At 46.4% G+C, this 19,444-nt stretch overlaps 1 protein-coding gene across 1 annotated transcript; it reads right to left on the bottom strand.

Annotated features, from left to right (window-relative positions):
* Positions 1–5,145: 5,145 nt before the first annotated feature.
* On the bottom strand, positions 5,146–9,334 carry LOC132378133 (coiled-coil domain-containing protein 71-like). The gene is made up of 2 exons (XM_059944872.1): positions 7,748–9,334; positions 5,146–7,401 (listed from the first exon to the last, which is right to left on the bottom strand). Exons 1-2 carry the CDS (start codon positions 8,353–8,355, stop codon positions 7,152–7,154), a joined length of 858 nt encoding a protein of 285 aa, XP_059800855.1. The 5' UTR covers positions 8,356–9,334; the 3' UTR covers positions 5,146–7,151.
* Positions 9,335–19,444: the final 10,110 nt, after the last annotated feature.

Here is a 19,444-nt window from a genome sequence, read left to right as displayed (position 1 = left end):
GGCAGGGATGATGGCAGAGCAACAATGGCTGGAATCTCTGGAAGCAATTAGGAAGGTATAGGATGTATACATCCCAAAGAGGAAGAATATTCTAAAGGCAAGATAACATTACCGTGGCTAACAGAGAAATCAATAACAATATAAAAGACATGTGTATGGTCTTGTACTTTGGAAGTAAAAAAATGAAAGGGTTGATTATAGTGAGGACCTACAAGTACCTGGGGGTGAAACTGGATGACAGACCAACTCAGAGGACGTGAAGAAAAAAGGCCAGAGTCACCTCTACTTCTCGAGGAGACTGAGGTCTCTTGGAGTGTGCAGGCCTCTCCTTCACATCTATCAATGGGAGATAGAAAATGCATGCCAAGCGTGTGATGTGCTGGGGCAATGGCATCAACACGGGTGATGTCAACAGATTCAATTAACCGATTAGAAAGGCTGGCTCTGTTACAGGAGTCAAACTGGAGGCTGTGGTAGAACAAAGGACGCAACAGAAAATCCTGGACAATGTTTCTCACCCTGCATGCCACCTTGTCTGAACAGAGGAGAACCTTTAGTAATAGACTAAGACAACTGCGCTGCTCCAGACTATATGAAATCACTCTCACCCTTGGCCATTAGGTTCTATAAGTCAACCTATAGCCAGGGAAATGATGACCCCCTCCTGTTGGACTGTTCGTGGTAACTTAGTTTTCTATTCTTTCTTACTTCTCTTCTAATATTTGTATATCTGTGCACTTGTAATGCGACTGTGATACTGCAATTTCCTTTGGGATCAATAAAGTGTCTATCTGTTTTCTAAATGGAGAGGAAATGGAAAGAAACTGAGGTGCAAAGGGATTTGGGAATGCTTGTGCAGGGTTCCCAGATAATTGCAGGTTCTGTCTGTGCTGAGGAAGGGAAATGCGATGTTAGCATTCATTTCAAGAGGACCAGAATATAAAATCAAAGATGTAATGTTGAGCATTTGTAATACATTGGTGAGGCCTAACCTGGAGTATTGTGAGCAGTTTTGGCTCCTTATCATGGAAGGAACTTGCTGAAACTGGAGAGAGTTCAAAGGAAGTTTACGAAAATGATTCCATGATTGAACGGTTTGTCACATGAAGAGCGTTTGATGGCTCTGGGCCTGAATTAATGAGAACTCAGAAGAATGAGGGGTGACCTAATTGAAAATTATCGAATGGTGAAAGGCCGTGATAGAGTGGAGGTGGGGAGGATGTGCAGTTGTGAGGGCAAGACTTTATGTATATTTAAGGCAGAGGTTGACAGATTGTTGGTCAGGGCATGAGGGGATATGGGAAGGGGGTGGAGGAAGACAGGAGACTGGGGCCGAGAGGAAAAATGGATCAGCCATGATGCAATGGCAGAACAGACTTGATGGGTCAAATGGCCTAATTCTGCTTCTGTATCTTCTTACACCCCCCCCCCCCACCAAAGCTAATACCTCCATCTTCCTCATATTTGTATGCCTATCTAAACATCTCTTAAAAGCTTCTATTGTGTTTGCCTCTACCACCATCCCAGGCAGTGTATTCCAGGCACCCACCACGCTGAGTAAAAACTTACCTCTTGAACCTACCCCTCTCACCTCTGGTATTAGAATTTTTCAACCCAGAGAAATAGATACTCCGTCTACTCTGTCTATGCCCCTCATAATTTTACAAACCTCTCTCAGATCTCCCCTCAGCCTCCGCCGCTCCAGAAAAAACAACCCAAGTTTATCCATCCTCTTGTGATAGCACATGCCCTCTAAATCAGGCAACATTCTGGTAAACCTCTCCAAAGCCTCAACATCCTTCCCATAATGGGGCAACCAGAACTGTACGCAATATTCCTGAAATGGTCTGACCAGAGTTCCATAAAGTTGCAACATAACCTCTTGACTTTTGAACTCAATGCCTCAACTAATAAAAGCCAAGCATCCATAAGCTTCTTAACCACCCTTTCCACTTGTGTGGCCACTTTCAAGGAGCTGTGAACTTGGACCCCAAGATCTCACAGCTCAGCAACACTGTTAAGCTCTATATCATGCTGTATTCTTTGTCAGTCTTCTACACTATCCACAACTCCGCCAATCTTGGTATCATCTGCAAACTTACCGAGCCACCCATCTACATTTTAAGTCATTTATATACATCGCAGACTATAGAGGTCCCAGCAGAGATCCCCGGAGACATCTCTAATTACAGACCTCTAGATTGAATAAGTCCCTTCAACTACTCCTGTCTTCAATGCATGAGCCAGTTCTGAATCCGAACAGCCAATTCACTGTGGACTCCATGCATCTTGATCTTTTGGATTAATCGCTCATAAGGGACTTTGTCAAAAACCTTACTAAAAATCCATCGCCCTACCCTCAACAATCTCTCTCATCACCTTGTCAAAAAACACAAATTGGTAAGACACGACCTGACCCACACAAAGTTATGCTAGCAATGGGTTTCCAAATGCTTACATATCCTATCCCGAAGAATTTTCTTCGGCAATTTCCCTACAACTGACATTACTTGGAGGTCTGTATCTCCTAGGATTTTCCCTTGTTCCATTCTTAAATAGAGGTAGAATATTTGCCACAAACCAGTCCTCTGGGACTTTGCCTGTGCCTAGAGAGCACATGAAGATACTGGTCAAGGCCCGAGTAATCTATGCCTCTTTCAATAACCTGGCATAAATACCATCAGGCCTTGTGGATGAATCTATCTTAATACTCATTTGGAGACCCAACACTTCTTCCTCCTTGATCTCTGAACACCCTAATGTATTCATACACTCTGCACTGATCTCCTGGTCCTCCATATCTTTTCCTTGGTAAATACTGAAGCCAAGTACTCATTAAGTACCTCACTCACATTCTCCACCTCCAAGCCAATGCCCTCCCCCGTCTTTATCCTTGTTATCCTCTTGCTCCTGATGTATGTACCAAATGCTTTGGGATTCACCTTAGTCCTACTTGCCAAGGCCTTTTCATGGCCTCTTTAGTTCTTTTCTGGCTCCTCATGTGCTTCATTTGTTCCTAACTTCCTAAGTTTTACATACTTTTTCTCCTCCACTAAATTCATCACCTTTCTGCACCACCAAGGTTTTCTTATCTTTTTATCCCTCTCCTTCTAACAGGAACACACCTTTCCTGTACCCTGTGCAATTGACCTTCAAACCCCCTCCGCATGTCTGATGTGGATTTGCCAGTGGAACACTGTTCCTGCCTAATGTCCTTGGAATTTGCCCTACTGCAATTTTTACCTCTCCCACAAGGACCAGGCCTACCCTGGAAGATAAGGAGTTCAGGTCACTGTTCCCTAACTGCTCACGTGCTGGAAGGTCCATCGCCTGTCCAGGTTCATTATCCAAACCATGTCCAACCCGGTCCCTCCTCTCATTGGACCATCTGCATACTGATTTAAGAAACCCTCCAAAGCCTGCCCCATCTAAACTCCTTACACTAAGAGAAGTGTATATATATTAGAGAAGTTGAAATCCCTCAGGACAACAACCCTGTTATTTTTACATTTCCTTACTCTGATTACATAACTGTTCCTCAATGTCCCAGAAACTATTGGGGGGGTGGGGGGGTCACAATCCCATCAGCGTGATTGCATACATCCTATTCCCAAATTCTACCCAAATGAACTCAGTATCTGACCCCTCCACTATGTCTCCCGAGTGTCCCTGATTCGTTGGGCAACTACCCCCCCACCTCCTTCTCTAACTTTGCTACAACTTTGAAAACCTGGAACATTAATCACCCATTCTTGCTGCTTTCTCAAGGAAATTTCAGTGATGGTTACATCGTAGTTCCATGCCCTAAGTTCATCACCTTTACCAATAATATTCCTTGCATTAAAATACACACGGTTCATCTATCTGACCTGTTATTTTGAATTTCCCTACATCTACCTTCTTGTTCAATCCCTCACTTACTGATCTGGTCCCAGCACCTGCAAAACTAGTTTAAACCCTCCCAAGTAGCAATATAACCATATAACAATTACAGCACAGAACAGGCCACCTCGGCCCTTCTAGTCCATGCTGAATGCTCACTCTCACCTAGTCCCACCTATCTGCACTCAGCCCATAACCCTCCATTCCTTTCCTATCCATATACCTATCCAATTTTTTTTTAATGACAAAATCGAACCTGTCTCTACCACTTCTACTGGAAGCTTGTTCTACACAGCTACCACTCTCTGAGTAAAGAAGTTCCCCCTTGTGTTACCCCTAAACTTTTGCCCCTTAACTCTCAATAGCAAACCGTCCAGCCACAATATTGGTTCCCCTCCAGTTCAGTTGCAACTCTTTCCTCTTTCCTCTCTTTCCCAGAAAAGGTTCTGATGATCCAGGAACCTGGAGTCCTGTCCCCTGCACCATCTCTGCAGCCACCCGTTCATTTGTGGTCACCCCATTCCTACCTGCCCTAGCCTGTGGCCAGAGAAAGTAGGGATGGGATAATAGCAGATATTATAATTTATAGTGATTATATTGTGATTTTTTTATGTATTGCTGTGTACTGCTGCCACAAAACAAATTTCACAACATAATTTTAAAGTGATTGTTGGAAGGTGTTGGGGGGGATATCGGAGGTAGTATTTTTTTTAACACACAGAGTGGTGAGTGTGTGGAACATGTTGCCAGTGCTGGTGGTGGAGGCAGCCACATGGATGATAGAAAATGGAAGGTTATGTGGAAGGGAAGAGTTAGATTGAGTCTGATCAAGTTAACAGGTTAGCAGAACATTGTGGGCCGAAGGGCCTGTACTGTGCTGCTCTATGTTTTACTTGTCAGTGATAATAAACCTGATTCTGACCTGCTTTCCCCCCTCACTCTGAGGCCTGCTGCCATCCCTCTGCCTCTGCATGGTGGGCTGCAGGGCCTGTACTGCACAGCATGGTTCAGTATTCCCATTGCTCGGATAACTGCCAGATACTGAAACACCCGAGGTCACACCGGGGGGGGAGGGCGTTAAACCAAGCCATCCTGTGTCTGCTGGGCAGGGGTTGGGAAGGATTGACTCGTCACCAACACCCATCCCAAGCATCGGAAATAAAATCCTGTCTTCCACACAAACACTGCCCTCGATCTAACGCCCCACTGCAATCGGCAAAACACTCACATTCCATCATAAAGTTATTGCAAAAACATTTAAAATATTGGCACAAATATCTTTAAAAACATTTAAAATCACAAATCCAACTTTCTGCCGGCTAGTTGATAAGTCACAGTGATTTTGTTCATAATACAGCTGAATTATATAATTTATAATCGTACAAAGAATGATTAAAACCCATTAAAGCTGGAGTAATACAGTTCACATTTACAGAGGCTAGAGACATACATTAAAGTGGTCCGAGATGCACAGAATATTTCTTTTTTTCTTTCAATAATATTTCAGATCTTCACCCTTAATTCTCAGAATTGTGGGTTTTCAAAGGCCAGTTGCTGAATTAGAACTGAGGTCATTACCAATGTTTCAGACATTTAAAACGTTGACACTACTCCCCTTGGGCGACTCGAGTTGCTGAAACCCCTCCATGCTGGAAATCCTTCATGGACTGTGAGGCACAAAACTCCCCTCCTATTACTGGTGATGGCTTTCGGTCCCTTCGCCCATGACCCCCCCCAATGGCTGTGGTTACTCAGGAGTTACAAGTACTGTTTGCCAAGGAGTGACCAGTACATCAGTCTAGGTTACGCTGGAGTTAAGAATACTGTTTGCCATGGAGTGACCAGTACGTCAGTCCAGGAGATGCCCCCACCCCTGGAGGACTAGTTAACCTTGGGCCGCATAACATTCACAACCCGCAGAAAGCATCTCTTGTTGTGAGGGATGGATTTGGAATGGCAGCTGGATCTTGGACTGTGCTCCATCGTCAGGAATCCTCAGCTGGGGGAGTTGGGTTGATGCTAACTGTGAGACCCCATTACTGCAGTAGTTATTACAGTCACAGACAACAACAGCACAAAGCAGGGGTTTTTGGCCCACCTAGTCCGTGTCAAACTGTGATTCCACCTGTCCCATCGACCTGCACCTGGACCACTGCCCTCCCATCCAAATTTCTCTTAAATGGTGAAACTGGACCTGCATCCCTCACACCGACTGGCAACTCACTTCAGACTCTCAACACTCTCTGAGTGAAGACGTTCCTCCTCATCCTGCCTTTAAACACTTCACCTTTCACCCTTAACCCATGACCTCTAGTTTTAGTTTCTTCCAACCTCAGTGGAAAAATCAAGACGTACAAACAAGCTGGATGAACTCAGCAGGTCAGGCAGCAACTGTTGAAAGAAGCAAAGTTTCGGGTCGAGACCCTTCGTCAGGACTGGTGTTTACTCAGTGCGAAAAGCCTCCTTGCATTTACCCTGTGTTTACCCCTCATAATTTCTCTTTCCAATCTCCCCCCTCTCTCCTACACTCCAGGGAATAAACCCCGAACCTATTCAGCCTCTCTCTATAACCCATGGACGTGATGGGCTAGCCAGCATGTCTCTGCGCTCTTCATCTCCAGGAACCCAACAGGGACAGTCTGAGGAGGAAGGAACACAAACGGCAGAAAGTTGTGAGCGCAGGGTTCGGGAGGGGGCTGGTGGGTGCGTGTGGAGAGGGAACAATGATGGAAACCGATTATGTTTGGTAGTAGCACCATCTTCAGTGGCCGTGAACCTCCAGAGTAAAGGTGACACAGGCGGCCTAGCTAACCACATCTCAGTTGACAAGCGGCTCCCAGTTTTCTATCACAAACCCAGCAGTGGAAGCCCTGATCAAACACATTCACTCCACAGAAGGCAGCAGTAGTAACCAAACAGGTCATTTAGGAATTTATGGAACCGGGAGCAAAACGGGCTTCTGTTGGTAAAACCTCTGCAGAACAATCAAGCATTAACGAGCTAAAAATGGGCTTTGCCCGAGTACTTTGGAGACAAACTCTACTCTCAAGTACGACTGGAGCTATTTTCCCACGGTCAAGTGTCCGCTTTAAGCCAGAGGGGGATTGATTTTGTGCTCTATTATATGAAAAAATATGTTGTGGAAAAAATGGTTTATGCATCCTTGGAGTCGTATCTATGGAGATGACCCACACTGGAAGCTGAGGTCAGGTGTGAGTGTACCTACACTGCGAGGCGGAAGCACAGGTACAGGAATTTTGGCACTTTCCCTACAGCCAATGAGAACTCGGTAATTTTCTATCAAGTACTAGAAAATTCAAAACCTGACTCCTGAGCAGGTATGGTGGCACAGAGGCAAGAGCTCCCTGAACCTGGACAGGACAAGCCTTCATCTTATTCCCAAGTGCCAAAACTACATCTGAATCACCAAGACAAATTAAAGTGCGAAAGGGAATAGCAATGGACAATGGTCGACTAGAATCCATTGGCAGGAGATGTCCACCAAGAGATGAAGCCCCATGTCATTCGACCAGAACCTTGCTGCCACCTTGCTGGGCCTTTGCAGATGTTTCAAGTCCCAGGTCTTTGACCCATTATCGTACAGTTCCGGAGGCTGTAGGCCCCAAGTGCCTGCCCCAATGACATGCAGGTTCAACGTTACCACTTCACAGAACATATCCTGATGTTGCAGGCCCTGCGTCTTTGCCCCAGTGACACACAGTTCCAAATGCTGTAGTTCCTGAGCCCTTATCCCACTGCTCTGTACCTCCAAACATGCCAGGTCCGGATCATTGCTCCCTGGTGCCATGGAGGGTTTCGAGAATCCCGAGGAGATGTCCCACTGCTGCAGCCCACCTCCCCATGCTAGGTGGGGTAGGTGATGGGCCTGATCTTCACCACGGGTGACAGGTTGACCCTCAGGATCCTCTGCGCCTTCCTCCTCACCTCCTCGTCCGAGGACGGCTCGTCCACCTTGATCACCTTGGACCTCAGCAGCTGCAGCCTGTTGGCCGACTTGTCCTCCACGGCGGAGCTCCTGTCCCCGGGGTGGGGCTCCCGGCTCGGCTTCTTGACCCCAGCCCTCCTGTCGGGATAGCGGTGCCTGCGGGATTCCCGGCAGGGGACGGCGCGCAGCCTGACCCCAGAGGCCGGCGGGCGAAGCCAGCCTCTGCGCGGCGGCGGCCTGGGACTGGCCTGGGGCTTGGGCTGCCGGGGACTGGGCCTGGGCTGCGACGAGGAGGCGACGGGGGGCACCCGGCAGGTGCTGGAGGTGTAGCCGTAAACGTCCTGACTGCGGAGCACGGTGGGCAGGCAGCCCTCCTCCCTCAGGCCCTGCACCAGGCTCAGCAGCTGCCTCTGCGAGTCCCGGCACTCGGGCGCCAGCACGGCCAGCGCGTCCCGCAACGCCCGCGGGCCCACCACCGACACCCGCGACCAGGCCTGCACAGCCGGCCCTTCAGGGGCCAGAGCCATGGGGCCGAACCCGGGACGGAGGCCAGAAGTTCCGGATTGGGTCTACGGCTGAGGATGGGGCCCAGAACCCGAGGCCTGGTCCTGGGGCCCGCCACTGAAGCCTAGGGCCGTGTTCTGAGGATAGCCGGTATCTGCCGTCCGAGACCGAGGCAGCTGTCTGGGTCAGGCCGAATTCGGGGACTAGGGGGCTTTGCCGACTCTTAGCCTCCGCCGACACTGCGCGGCATCGCTCCCAGCCTGCAGCCTAGCGGCGGCGCCACAACTCCGATCTCTCACCGAAAGGCTGGCAAACTTGAGCCCGAGGCTTCGGGCCTTCGGGGTCGATCCGACCGGAAGTTCACGGTCAGTCCCCGCCCCTTGGCGGGCCCCGTATGACCTCATGTCCGGTCTCAAACGTCACACGTGTTCAGTTTGCAGAACGGGGGGGGAAGCGCCGTCTGGAGGGGTCAGTGAGGGAGCGTTTCTCTGTGGATGGGATCGGTGAGGGAGCGTCTGTGGTGAGGGGGCAGTTAGGGAGCGTTTCTATGTGAATGGGGCCAGTGAGGGAGCGTCCATTTGGAGAGGGGCTCAATGAGAGAGCGTCTCTCTGTGTGAGGGGTCAGTGAGGGAGCGTCTGTGAGGGAGGGTTCAATGAGGGAGCGTTTCCATGTGAATGGGGTCGGTGATGGAGCGTCTATGTGGTAAGGTGATAGTGAGGGAGCGTTTCTATGTGTATGGAAGTCAGTGAGGGAGAATCCATTCAGAGAGGGATCCAATGAGGGAGCGTCTCTGTGTGTGATTGGGTCACTGAGGGAGCGACTCTTTGTGGTAGGGGTCAGCGAGGGAGAGTTTATGTGGAAGAGGGGGCAAAGAGGGAGCGTCTCACTCTGTGTCGGTGAGGGAGCGTCTGTAGGGGGTCAGTGAGGGTGAGTCTGTTGCAGGGGTCAGTGAGGGCGTCTCTCTGTGGGGGGTCAGCGAGGGAGCCTCTCTGTGGGAGGGGTCAGTGAGGGCGTCTCTGTGGGAGGGATCAGTGAGGGAGAGTCTGTGGGAGGTGTCTATGAGGGAGCGTCTCTGTGAGGGGTCAGTGAGGGAGCATCTCTGTGGGAGGGGTCAGTGAGGGAGCATCTCTGTGTGAGGGGTCAGTGAGGGTGCATCTCTCTGTGGGAGGGGTAAGTGAGGGCGTCTGTGGGAGGGGTCAGTGAGGGAGAGTCTCTGTGGGAGGGGTCAGTGAGGGCATCTCTGTGGGGGGTCAGTGAGGGAGCATCTCTCTGTGGGAGGGGTCAGTGAGGAGTTTGTATGTCCTCTCTGTGATTGTGTGGGTTTCTTCTGGGTGCTCCAGTTTCCTCCCACAGTCCAAAGATGTGCCGGTTAGTAGGTTAATTGGTCATTGTAAATTGTCCTGTGATTAGGCTGGGGTTAAATAGGGGGGTTGCTGGTCAGCGTGGCTTGTTGGACCGTACAGGCCTGTCCCACTCTGTTTCTCTAAATAAATAAACAGCTCAGTGGGAGAGAGTTCAGAAATTACAGGGGCAAAGGGCCTTGGGCAGGACTCTCTAAATTGTAGGTTGAGTCGATAAGAGTTTTTAAGAGAATAGAGTTTTTATAACTTTTGGTTTAAGGTGACACTGCTGAAGGTAAGCAACTGCTTGCTGACGTTTAACAAAACAAGGAATACAACTGAATATTTTATTAACAAAACTTTTTCTGTAAAAAATTATGGTAAATGACCACTGCAAACATTGAAAAGGTGAATGAAGACAAGGTTGAGTCGATGGTTAAAGTGTGCGGGTGCGAGGTGAAGGCGTGAGGTTGAGGCTATATTTGAGACAAAATTGGGGCGTACAGAGCGGAGGAGAGGCAGATTTGAGGCCTGTCCACCTAAACTGAGAGTGAAGTTTGATCAATCTTAAGTGCCGGGCTAATTGGGAAAGGTCGTGTATAAGCGGAAACGTGGAAGTGGGGTCCAGGCCCAGGGCGTATTGATACAACAGGGCCGGGGTCCTGCTGCGAGGAATGACCTGATGTTCCGGCGATTTAAATGCCAGATGGATTGAAAAGGCAGGGTGTCGAGGCAAGGATCAGACCAGTTCTGCTCCTGCTCTGCTCTGAGGCTGTGGCCTGCTCCAGGCTCACAACATTTCGCCTGCTCCAGGCTTTGTAGCTGATGGCTCCGTGACATTTAGTCCGCTAAGCGCTGAACTACGTTTGAGGCTGTGGCCTACTCCAGCTGGTCTTGAGTTTTGTGTCTGAGGACTCACTTTCATTTTGAGTGCTGTTCGCTAACTTTTATTGTTTGCACATGTGCTTTTTCCTCTCTCTGCACGTTTGGTGTTTGATGGTCTTTTTTAAATTGGGTTCTGTTGGGTTTCTTTGTCTTGTGGCTGCCTGTAATGAGACAAATCCCAAGGTTGTATATACATACTTTGATAATAAATGTACTTTGAACTTGTACATTGAGACATCCAGTGAAATGCATTGTTTGTATCAACAACTAACATAGTCCGAGGATGTGCTGGGGGCAGCCTGCAAATGTCGCCATGCTTCCAGTGCTAACATAGCATGCCCACAATTTACTCACTCCAACATGTAAATCTTTGGAATATAGGAGGAAACCTAGGGAGATTCCTTACAGACAGGTAAGTCACCTGGCCTCCCCTATCACCCGGCAGCTTGTTCTCCCTCCCCTGCCAGCACCTTTTCATTCAGGATTCCGCCCACTTCCTTTCCAGTCCCGACGAAGCGATTGTTTATTCCTCTTCGTCGATGCTGCCCAACCTGCTGAGTTCCTCCAGCATTTTGTGTGTGTTACTCTGTTCTACACAATCCGACTATCAACCCTATCAATTTCCTTTAAGTTGGGGCTTTTCGGAGCTTGTTATCCATTGAAGGAATGTGGGGAACTTGCCTTCTTCACCGTGCCCTCTTCGTGGCTTCGACTAACTTCCACTGAGTCAGAGCCTGTTCAAAGTGACAAGTGAACAGATCTCTACTTCCCCACTGACAATGAATCCCTAATTCCTCACCTGACCCATTGCAATACATAAAGTCACCAAATGTCATTGCTGCTGTTGGAAGACTTGGAGCTGGCGATGAGTGCACAGGAGGGAGATGGGTCACCAAGTTGAGTGGTACCACCACAACAACTCTCACTTGTCAACAAAGCTGGGGAGCTGATTACTGACCAGGAATGGAAAGGAGGGTGAACACATTGGGGGAACAGCGGTGGAGAAAGACAGAAGCTTTTAATTCTTCTGTGTTAACAAGAAGTCCCACACCACCAGGATCAGGAACAGTTAAGTTGGTTGTTGTAGGAAAGCAGCATCCATCAACAGGAACGCCCATCATCCAGGCCACTCTGTTCTTGTTGCTGTCATCGGGATGGAGGAACAGGAGCTTCAGGACTCACACCACCAGGATCAGGAACAATCCTGACCCTTCAATCATCAGGCTTTTGAACTAAAGGGTGAACCTCACTCAACCTCACTTTCCCAATCATCAAAATGTTCCGGGCAACCAATGGATTCACTTTCGAGGACTCTTCATTTCCTGCTCCGGATATTTGTTGCTGATTTATTTATTATTTTTCTCGTTTTGTATTTGCCAGTTTGTTGTCTTCTGCACACCGGTTGAATGCCCAAGCTTGTTGTTTTGTGGCTGCAGTACATTGAAATATGCAAACATTTACTGGGAGTTGCAGTAAAGAATATGCAAAATTAAATAAGTAATGCAAAAAGAGAGCAAATAGTGAGGAGAAGGTGATGAATGGTTTCATTGTCCATTCAGAAATACAGTTGCAGAGGAGAAGAAGCTGTTCTTAAAGCATTGAGTGTGGGTCTTCAGGCTCTCACACCTTTGCCCTGATGTAGTAATGAGAATGGGGCATGTCCTGGATGATGAGGGTTCTTAATGATGGATGCCGCCCTTTTGAGAAATTGCCAGGACTTTAGGGCCTGAGTTACGGGGAAAAGTTGAATAGATTAGGACTTTATTCCCTGAAGTGTGGGAGAAGTAGGGCAGGTTTGATAGAGGTATACAGAATTATGAGAGGTATAGATAGGGTAATTGAGGTTGGGTTTGACTCGAACTGGAGATCATAGGTTCAGAGTGAAAGGTGAAATATTGAAGGGGAAACCTTGGAGCAACTTCCTCTCTCAGAGAGTGGGGAGGGTTGAGACGCCAGTGTAAGTCAATCTGAGCGGTATTTCTGAGGTGGGATGTGGGGAGAGGTTTGAAACTCGACGTTGCGTCCTCCGGCGTTTTGGTGTGTGTTGCTACGAGTTCCACCTGCTACTGTAAGCGAGCAGCAGGAGGCGCCGAAGCCCTTCAGCCGTGGCCGGGAACTGACGGAACCGCAGCGAAGGGATGGTAGAAATGGCCATTTCGCCCCTCACCCCCTACCCCTGTTGTTCTTCTGAACAACCAGGACCCTATCAGTTCCTTTGGAAATATATCCATCCTTTGCAACGGGGCGGAGACTTCCAAAGAATCCCGAACGCCAGAAATCTCTCTGCTGTGTCCTGGGTACAGAACAGAGTCTGGCTCCCCAATTCCGATCCTGCGAACATGGCAGGAAATCTTCTGTTTAATCTGACAATAACTAATCCCCAACTCCACCCTCAACCAAACTCACTCCCACATCAAAACCCTTATCCTAATCCAAACCTCATCGAACCCCCCACCCTCGTCTGAACACTCAATGAAACCTCCAACCGTGTGCCAACTCCTACACCTTTATCCAAACGCCCAATACATTTATCAAACCAAATTCCCTTGGCAGAGTTTCACATTGGTGCTGACTCCCCCTCTCTCCCAACCCCTTTACCCTCTTGCTTTGCCAATTCCGTCCCTCCCTCAATCCATTTCCTCCTCTTCCTTGCCCTCATCTCCCTCAGCATCCCTCACTCCTTCCATCTCTCCCTCCCCCTCCCGCCCTCTTTCCCTCCTTTCCCATCTATTGCACCACTCCATTTACTTCCCTCTCCCCCTCACTGTTTCCCTCCCTCTCCACCCTCCATCCTTATTCTCCTCCATCATCCATAACCCTCATTCAATCCTCACCCTTTTTCTCCACCCTCCACCCTTATTCTGTCCATCTCTCCCTTTCTCCCTCTCCCTCCTCCGTCACTCCCCCCCCCCCACCTATCTCCCTCTCCCTCCCCTCCTCTTCCTTAAAGATGGGGTTACATTTGCTGCTTTTGAAGCCTCACAATCTTTTCCAGACTCCACCTACATTTGAAAGGAGGCACATCCACTCCCTCCACAGAGGCTGGATTTGAAAAGCCAGGGATGTAGCTTATTGAATCCAGGCCTTTGAGAGCAGTGAAAATTCACCAGGAGTTTTCCTGGGCTTGGTGGCCTGAACCACAAGGAGAGGCTACGTATGTTATTGCTTGGAATGTTGGAGATTGAGACAGAGGTAAATCAGATCAGGAGGGGCATAGAGAGAGAGGGGGAATGAAAAACAATGGACCGAGGTTTAAGATCAGAAGCAAGAGAGTTACAAACAACATACTTTCAGATCTCTTGATACATTTATCAAAAGTTTGGGAGTTTTTAGAGGCATGTTGTACAAAATTATGAGGAGTATAGTTAGGGTAAATGCAAACAAGCTTTTTCCACTGAGGTTGGCCAAGACTACAACTAAAGGTCATAGGTTAAGGGTGAAAGGTGAAATAATTGAGGGCAACCTCAGGGGGAACTTCTTCACTCGGAGGGCAGTGCCAGTGTGGAAGTGAGGGCTGAGGGTTCGATTTCAACATTTAAGAGACGTTTGGATAAGAACGTGGATGGGAGGAGTGTGGAGGTCTGTGGTTGGGTGCAGGTCGGTCAAACTAGGCAGAGTAACACTTGGCATTGGACTAGATGGACCAATTGGGGGGGGTGGTTTCTGTGCAGTAGTATTCTATGTTTTGTATTAAATACTTGAGTAATCTTCTAATACATTGTTTTTTGCTTAAATAATTTGTTATGGGTTATATGCAAAAGTACGTGAATGGCATACATCATCATGCTACCGTGGGATACATGCACAGCTCGCTTAAAGCACCCAAAGTTAGACCCACATCTTGGGCTCCTGAGGCTTTGTTTGAATTAGTTCTAATGTTTTGGATTTACAAAACAGAACATTGGCGACGAGGGTGGGATTGGAAAACTCAAACAAGTCAGGGGTAAAAGAGTGTTAAATGAAAATGCCATACCCAAGTTTTGCAAAGCCCATCTGGTTCTTTATACCATCTGTGACAAAGTAGCCAGTGAGCCAGATCGCATGGAAGTCGAAGGAATTCTTTCCAAGATTGAGTGGGGCCTATGGGCAATGCAAGTGTTCCAATACTCAGGAGGAATGGGTCTATCAGGATCTGTGGTGATTTTAAGGTCACCATGAACCCAGTACTGAAAGTAGTTGACTTAGATGAAGCCTACCTACAGATGACCCCAACCGGAGGATGAGATGTGATCTGATAAGATAGTGAGAGACATTGATCGTGTGGATAGTCAGAGGCTTTTTGCCAGGACTGAAATGGCTACCACAAGAGGGCGCAGTTTTAAGGTGCTTGAAAGTAGCTACAGAGGAGAGATCAGGGGTAAGTTTTTTTCATTATACGCAGAGAGTGATGAGTGCGTGGAATGGGCTTTCGGCAACAGTGGTGGAGGCGGATACGATAGGGTCTCTTGAGACTCCTGGATAGGTACATGGAGCTTAGAAAAAGAGAGGGCTATGGGTAACCCTAGGTAATTTCTAAAGTAAGTACATATTCAGCACAGCATTGTGGGCCGAAGGGCCTGTATTGTGCTGTAGGTTTTCTATGTTTCCAGCTGGAGGTGCAAGAAAGTCTAAGGTGTTTCTCACTAAAAGCACATAAAAGGCTTTATTGCTACAATAGGCTTATTTTTGGAGTAGCATCTGTACCTGCACTCTGGCAGAAAGCTGCAAGTCTGCCCGGGCGTTCAGAGATACCTGGATGACATAATTGTTTCCTGTGAGGATGACAAGGAACATATGCAAATTCTCAAGGTTGTGTTGAAAGGTTTAGAAGATCATGGGCTCAGAACATGATGGAACAAGTGTGAATTCTTTGAAGCAAACATCACTTACTGTTGTTATTCCATTGACACATAAGGATTACTCAATTGTGTTGAGAAAGTTCAACCATGGTGGATGCTGACAAAGGATATGTCAAAGCTGTAATCCTTTTTAAGATTAGTTAATTACTGCAACAGGTTCCTGCCAAACCTGGCCACTGTGCCCTGTCCATTATACTCATTATTACTGGTCAAGAAGAAATAGCAGTGGGCAAAGCAGTGTGAGGTAGTTTTAAAAAAAAAGGTAAAGGAAATTGTAACATCAAATGCTGTACTAAAACATTATGATCCACATCATCTTGTGAAAACTCGCCTGTGATGCCTCAGCTTATGATACAGGTACAGTCTTGTTACATGTTATGAGTGAACGCCCTGTAGTCTTTGCATGACGTTCCCTTACCTCTGCAAAGAAAAATAATGCATAGATTGACAAAGAGGCATTGAGTCTGGTTTGGGGTGTGAAACATTTCAACCAGTATCTGTATGGGAGAGAGTTTACTCTCGTTTCTGATCATCAAACACTGGTGTCCATTTTCAACCCACAGAAGGGTGTTCCACTGACAGCAGCAACACAAAAGCAGAGATGGGCTCTGCTTCTTGGAAGACAATTATAAGCTTGAATTCAAGAGGACAACTAATCATGGAAGTGCTGATGGATTGTTCCATTTATCCTTGGAAGTTGATAGTATACTGTTATATAGTTGCAAAGCATTCTCTATTGAATTTTAGTTTATCATTACGCTGGGAGAAAGAGTGTTGTGTATTTAATATTTCAGTAACCTTGTATATATGTTGTTTGATTAAGCATTCTTGTTCATTTAAATAATCGTGTTTTATGTATAAATACGTGAATTGCATATGGCATCACACTACCATGAGATGTACATGCACCTAACTTAAAGTAAATACAATGTTAATCTTCACATTTCAGACTCCCAAATCTTCGAATGAACCAGTTTCATGTTTTGAAGTTAGAAAACAACACTCTGTGACACCATGACTCTATCTGGGGTAGCTTCTTCAAGTTCAAAGTGAATTTATTGTCAAAGTACATACAGTACCTACAAAAAGTATTCAGCCCCCCGGAAGTTTTCCTATTTTATTGTTTTACAACATTGAATCACAGTGGATTTAATTTGGCTTTTTTTGACACTGATCAACAGAAAAGACTCTTTCATGTCAGTAAAAACAAATTTCTATGAATGGGTCTAAAGTTATTAAACACAAAATAATTGATTGCATAATTACTCACCCCCTTCAAGTCAGTATTTAGTAGATGCGCCTTTGGCAGCAATTACAGCCTTGAGTCTGTGTGGGATAGGTCTCTATCAGCTTTGCACATCTGGACACTGCAATTTTTCCCATTCTTCTTTACAAAACTGCTCAAGCTCTGTCAGATTGCATGGGGATCATGAGTGAACAGCCTTTTTCAAGTCCAGCCACAAATTCTCAATTGGATTAAGGTCTGCACTCTGACTTGGCCACTCCAGGACATTAACATTTGCTTTTTTTAAACCATTCCTGTGTAGCCTTGGCTTTATGCTTGGGATCATTGTCTTGCTGGAAAACAAATCTTCTCCCAAGTCTCAGTTCTCTTGCAGACCAAAAAGCTCAATTTTGGTTTAATCAGACCATAGAACCTTCTTCCAGCTGAAACTCTAGCTGAGATTTTATACGAGTTTTTTTTTCTCAACAGTGGCTTACTCTTTGCCAGTCTCCCATAAAGCTGTGACTGGTGAAGCATCCGGGCAACAGTTGTTGTATGCACAGTCTCTCCCATCTCAGCCACTGAAGCCTGTAACTCCTCCAGAGTTGTCACGGGTCTCTTGGTGGCCTCCCTCACTAGTCCCCTTCTTGCACAGTCACTCAGTGTTTGAGGACAGCCTGCTCTAGGCAGATTTACATCTGTGCCATATTCTTTCCATTTCTTGATGATTGATTTAACTGTACTGCAAGGGATATTCAGTGACTTGGAAATTTTTTTACATCCATCTACTGACTTGTTCTTTTTAATAACCTTTTTGCAGAGTTGCTTGGGGTGTTCTTTTGTCTTTATGGCGTAGTTTTTGCCAGGATATTGGCTCACGAGCAGATGGACTTTTCTTCTTCTGACTTTTAGTGGTTGGCTGTCCAACTTAAAGGTGCACTACTAAGTGCGATGTGGAGAGTTGGGAAATAAAACCCCTACTCGTTCTTTATCAACTGAAGATTAAATTACCCCAAAAGCCCCTTAGTTGTAAATAATGAAAGGCAATATTGTGAATTAAAGTCACTTACATGCCTTAATGAAAACTGTCAATCCCCAAAGCTAGTAATACAGCCTGCATTTGCTTTCTTTCAATCTTATAACTTCCCATTGTAAAAGAATATGTTCTACTGTTTCATAATGATGACAAAACTGAGTCATGTTTTCCAGCAAGGTACAAGGAATAATTAAGCATAGCATGCCCAATTCTAAGTTGAGCCAATACAATTCCTTCCTTTCTTATTTTACCCCCTTCTTCCATTAATCCAACAGTTCTATGTATTCTGTAACCGTGTCTCCCTTTATGCCCATTATTCCACAAATCTTGCCATAATCCCCCAGTTCTTAGCCCCACCAAACCCTTTGCTAAGTGGAAGGTCTATATACACAGATGAACTTTCAACAGCTTTATGAGCAAAACAAATCTATCCGCTCAGTGCCCTCAACACCTCTATGTGCAGGAACCCATAGGAAGCAGACATGAAGACCAATACTTCAAATATGAAATAAAGTTTGAAGAGATTCCAGCAGCAAACCTGACCTACTGCTAGAATGACCTGTTTTAAGAGGAGTCAAAACCAAAAAAGAACCTGAACAAATTATGTCTTTGCAAGGACAGATTTCCCCCACCCACTGTAAGCCCAAAATGAGGGCAGTCAGCTTTGCAGTATATACTGATAAATGGTTAGTAAGATGTTTCTTTATTATTACCTGTAATTCAGGCACAAAAACAGCCACACCAACATTCCGTGCTAAATTATCTTTTGATCCATCAGTAAAAATGGTTACCATATCACAATAGTTCTCCTTAACATATTGATGAACCAACAGACTCTTGGGCACATCAAGATTCTTGGATTTCATTAAATCATGCAATCTAAGATCAACTAGAGCCACGGTGGGGTGACTGAAAAAGCCACAGTGAGACATAATCCAGCAAACCTATATTCCAAGCATGATGAGAATCCAGCCACCCAAAACAAAAAACACTTTTCTTGTGATGTTCCTAACAGTCTTCCATACATTGTTAACAGGGTGATCATTCCTATGCCCCCTCAAGTTAACCCAGTAAGTTAGCAACTGTAAAGGTAATTGTCCCACTTCAACCAGTAAAGTTGAAACAGGGGATGACATTACGTTACCACACCACAACACAGTCTTAAAGCCTGTGCTTGCATCACATCCAAACATTTCACATTTGAAGATGAAGCTGATCCATAAGCCACACACCATAATGGAGTCGCAATCTAGTGAAACAAATAGAAATGGTCAACAGAGATTTGGGCAGTGGGACCTTCCAGACACAGGTGTATTTCTACTGCAATCAACCCTGACTGCACACAGGTGATCTCCGTTTCACTAATTATGTGACTTCTAAAACCAATCGGCTGCACCAGTGATGATTTGTTGTGTCAAATTAAGGGGGGGGGGTGAATATTTATACAATCAACTTATTTTTCTGGTGATCAGTGTCAAAAAAAAGCCAAATTAAAACCTCAGTGATTCAATGTAAAACAATAAACCATGAAGACTTCTGGGCGAGGTGAATACTTTTTATTGGCACTGTATATGTCACCATATACAACCCTGAAATTCATTTTCTTGTGGGCAGCCATAGTAAAGGGCAGCCCTGTAGGGCAGGATGTGTACACCTGATATCTACACACAGCAGTCCCCTGTAGGGCTGGAGATGTACATCTGACATCCACACACAATGCCCGTTGTAGCCCGGGAGACTGGACACACACTGACATCCACACATAGCAACGCCTGTACACCTGGAGG

Source organism: Hypanus sabinus, chromosome 19 (genome assembly GCF_030144855.1).
Source record: "Hypanus sabinus isolate sHypSab1 chromosome 19, sHypSab1.hap1, whole genome shotgun sequence".
In the NCBI taxonomy this organism is placed as follows: domain Eukaryota; kingdom Metazoa; phylum Chordata; class Chondrichthyes; order Myliobatiformes; family Dasyatidae; genus Hypanus; species Hypanus sabinus.
Note: the sequence above shows the minus strand (reverse complement) of the source record. Positions and strands in the feature narration are given on the sequence as shown.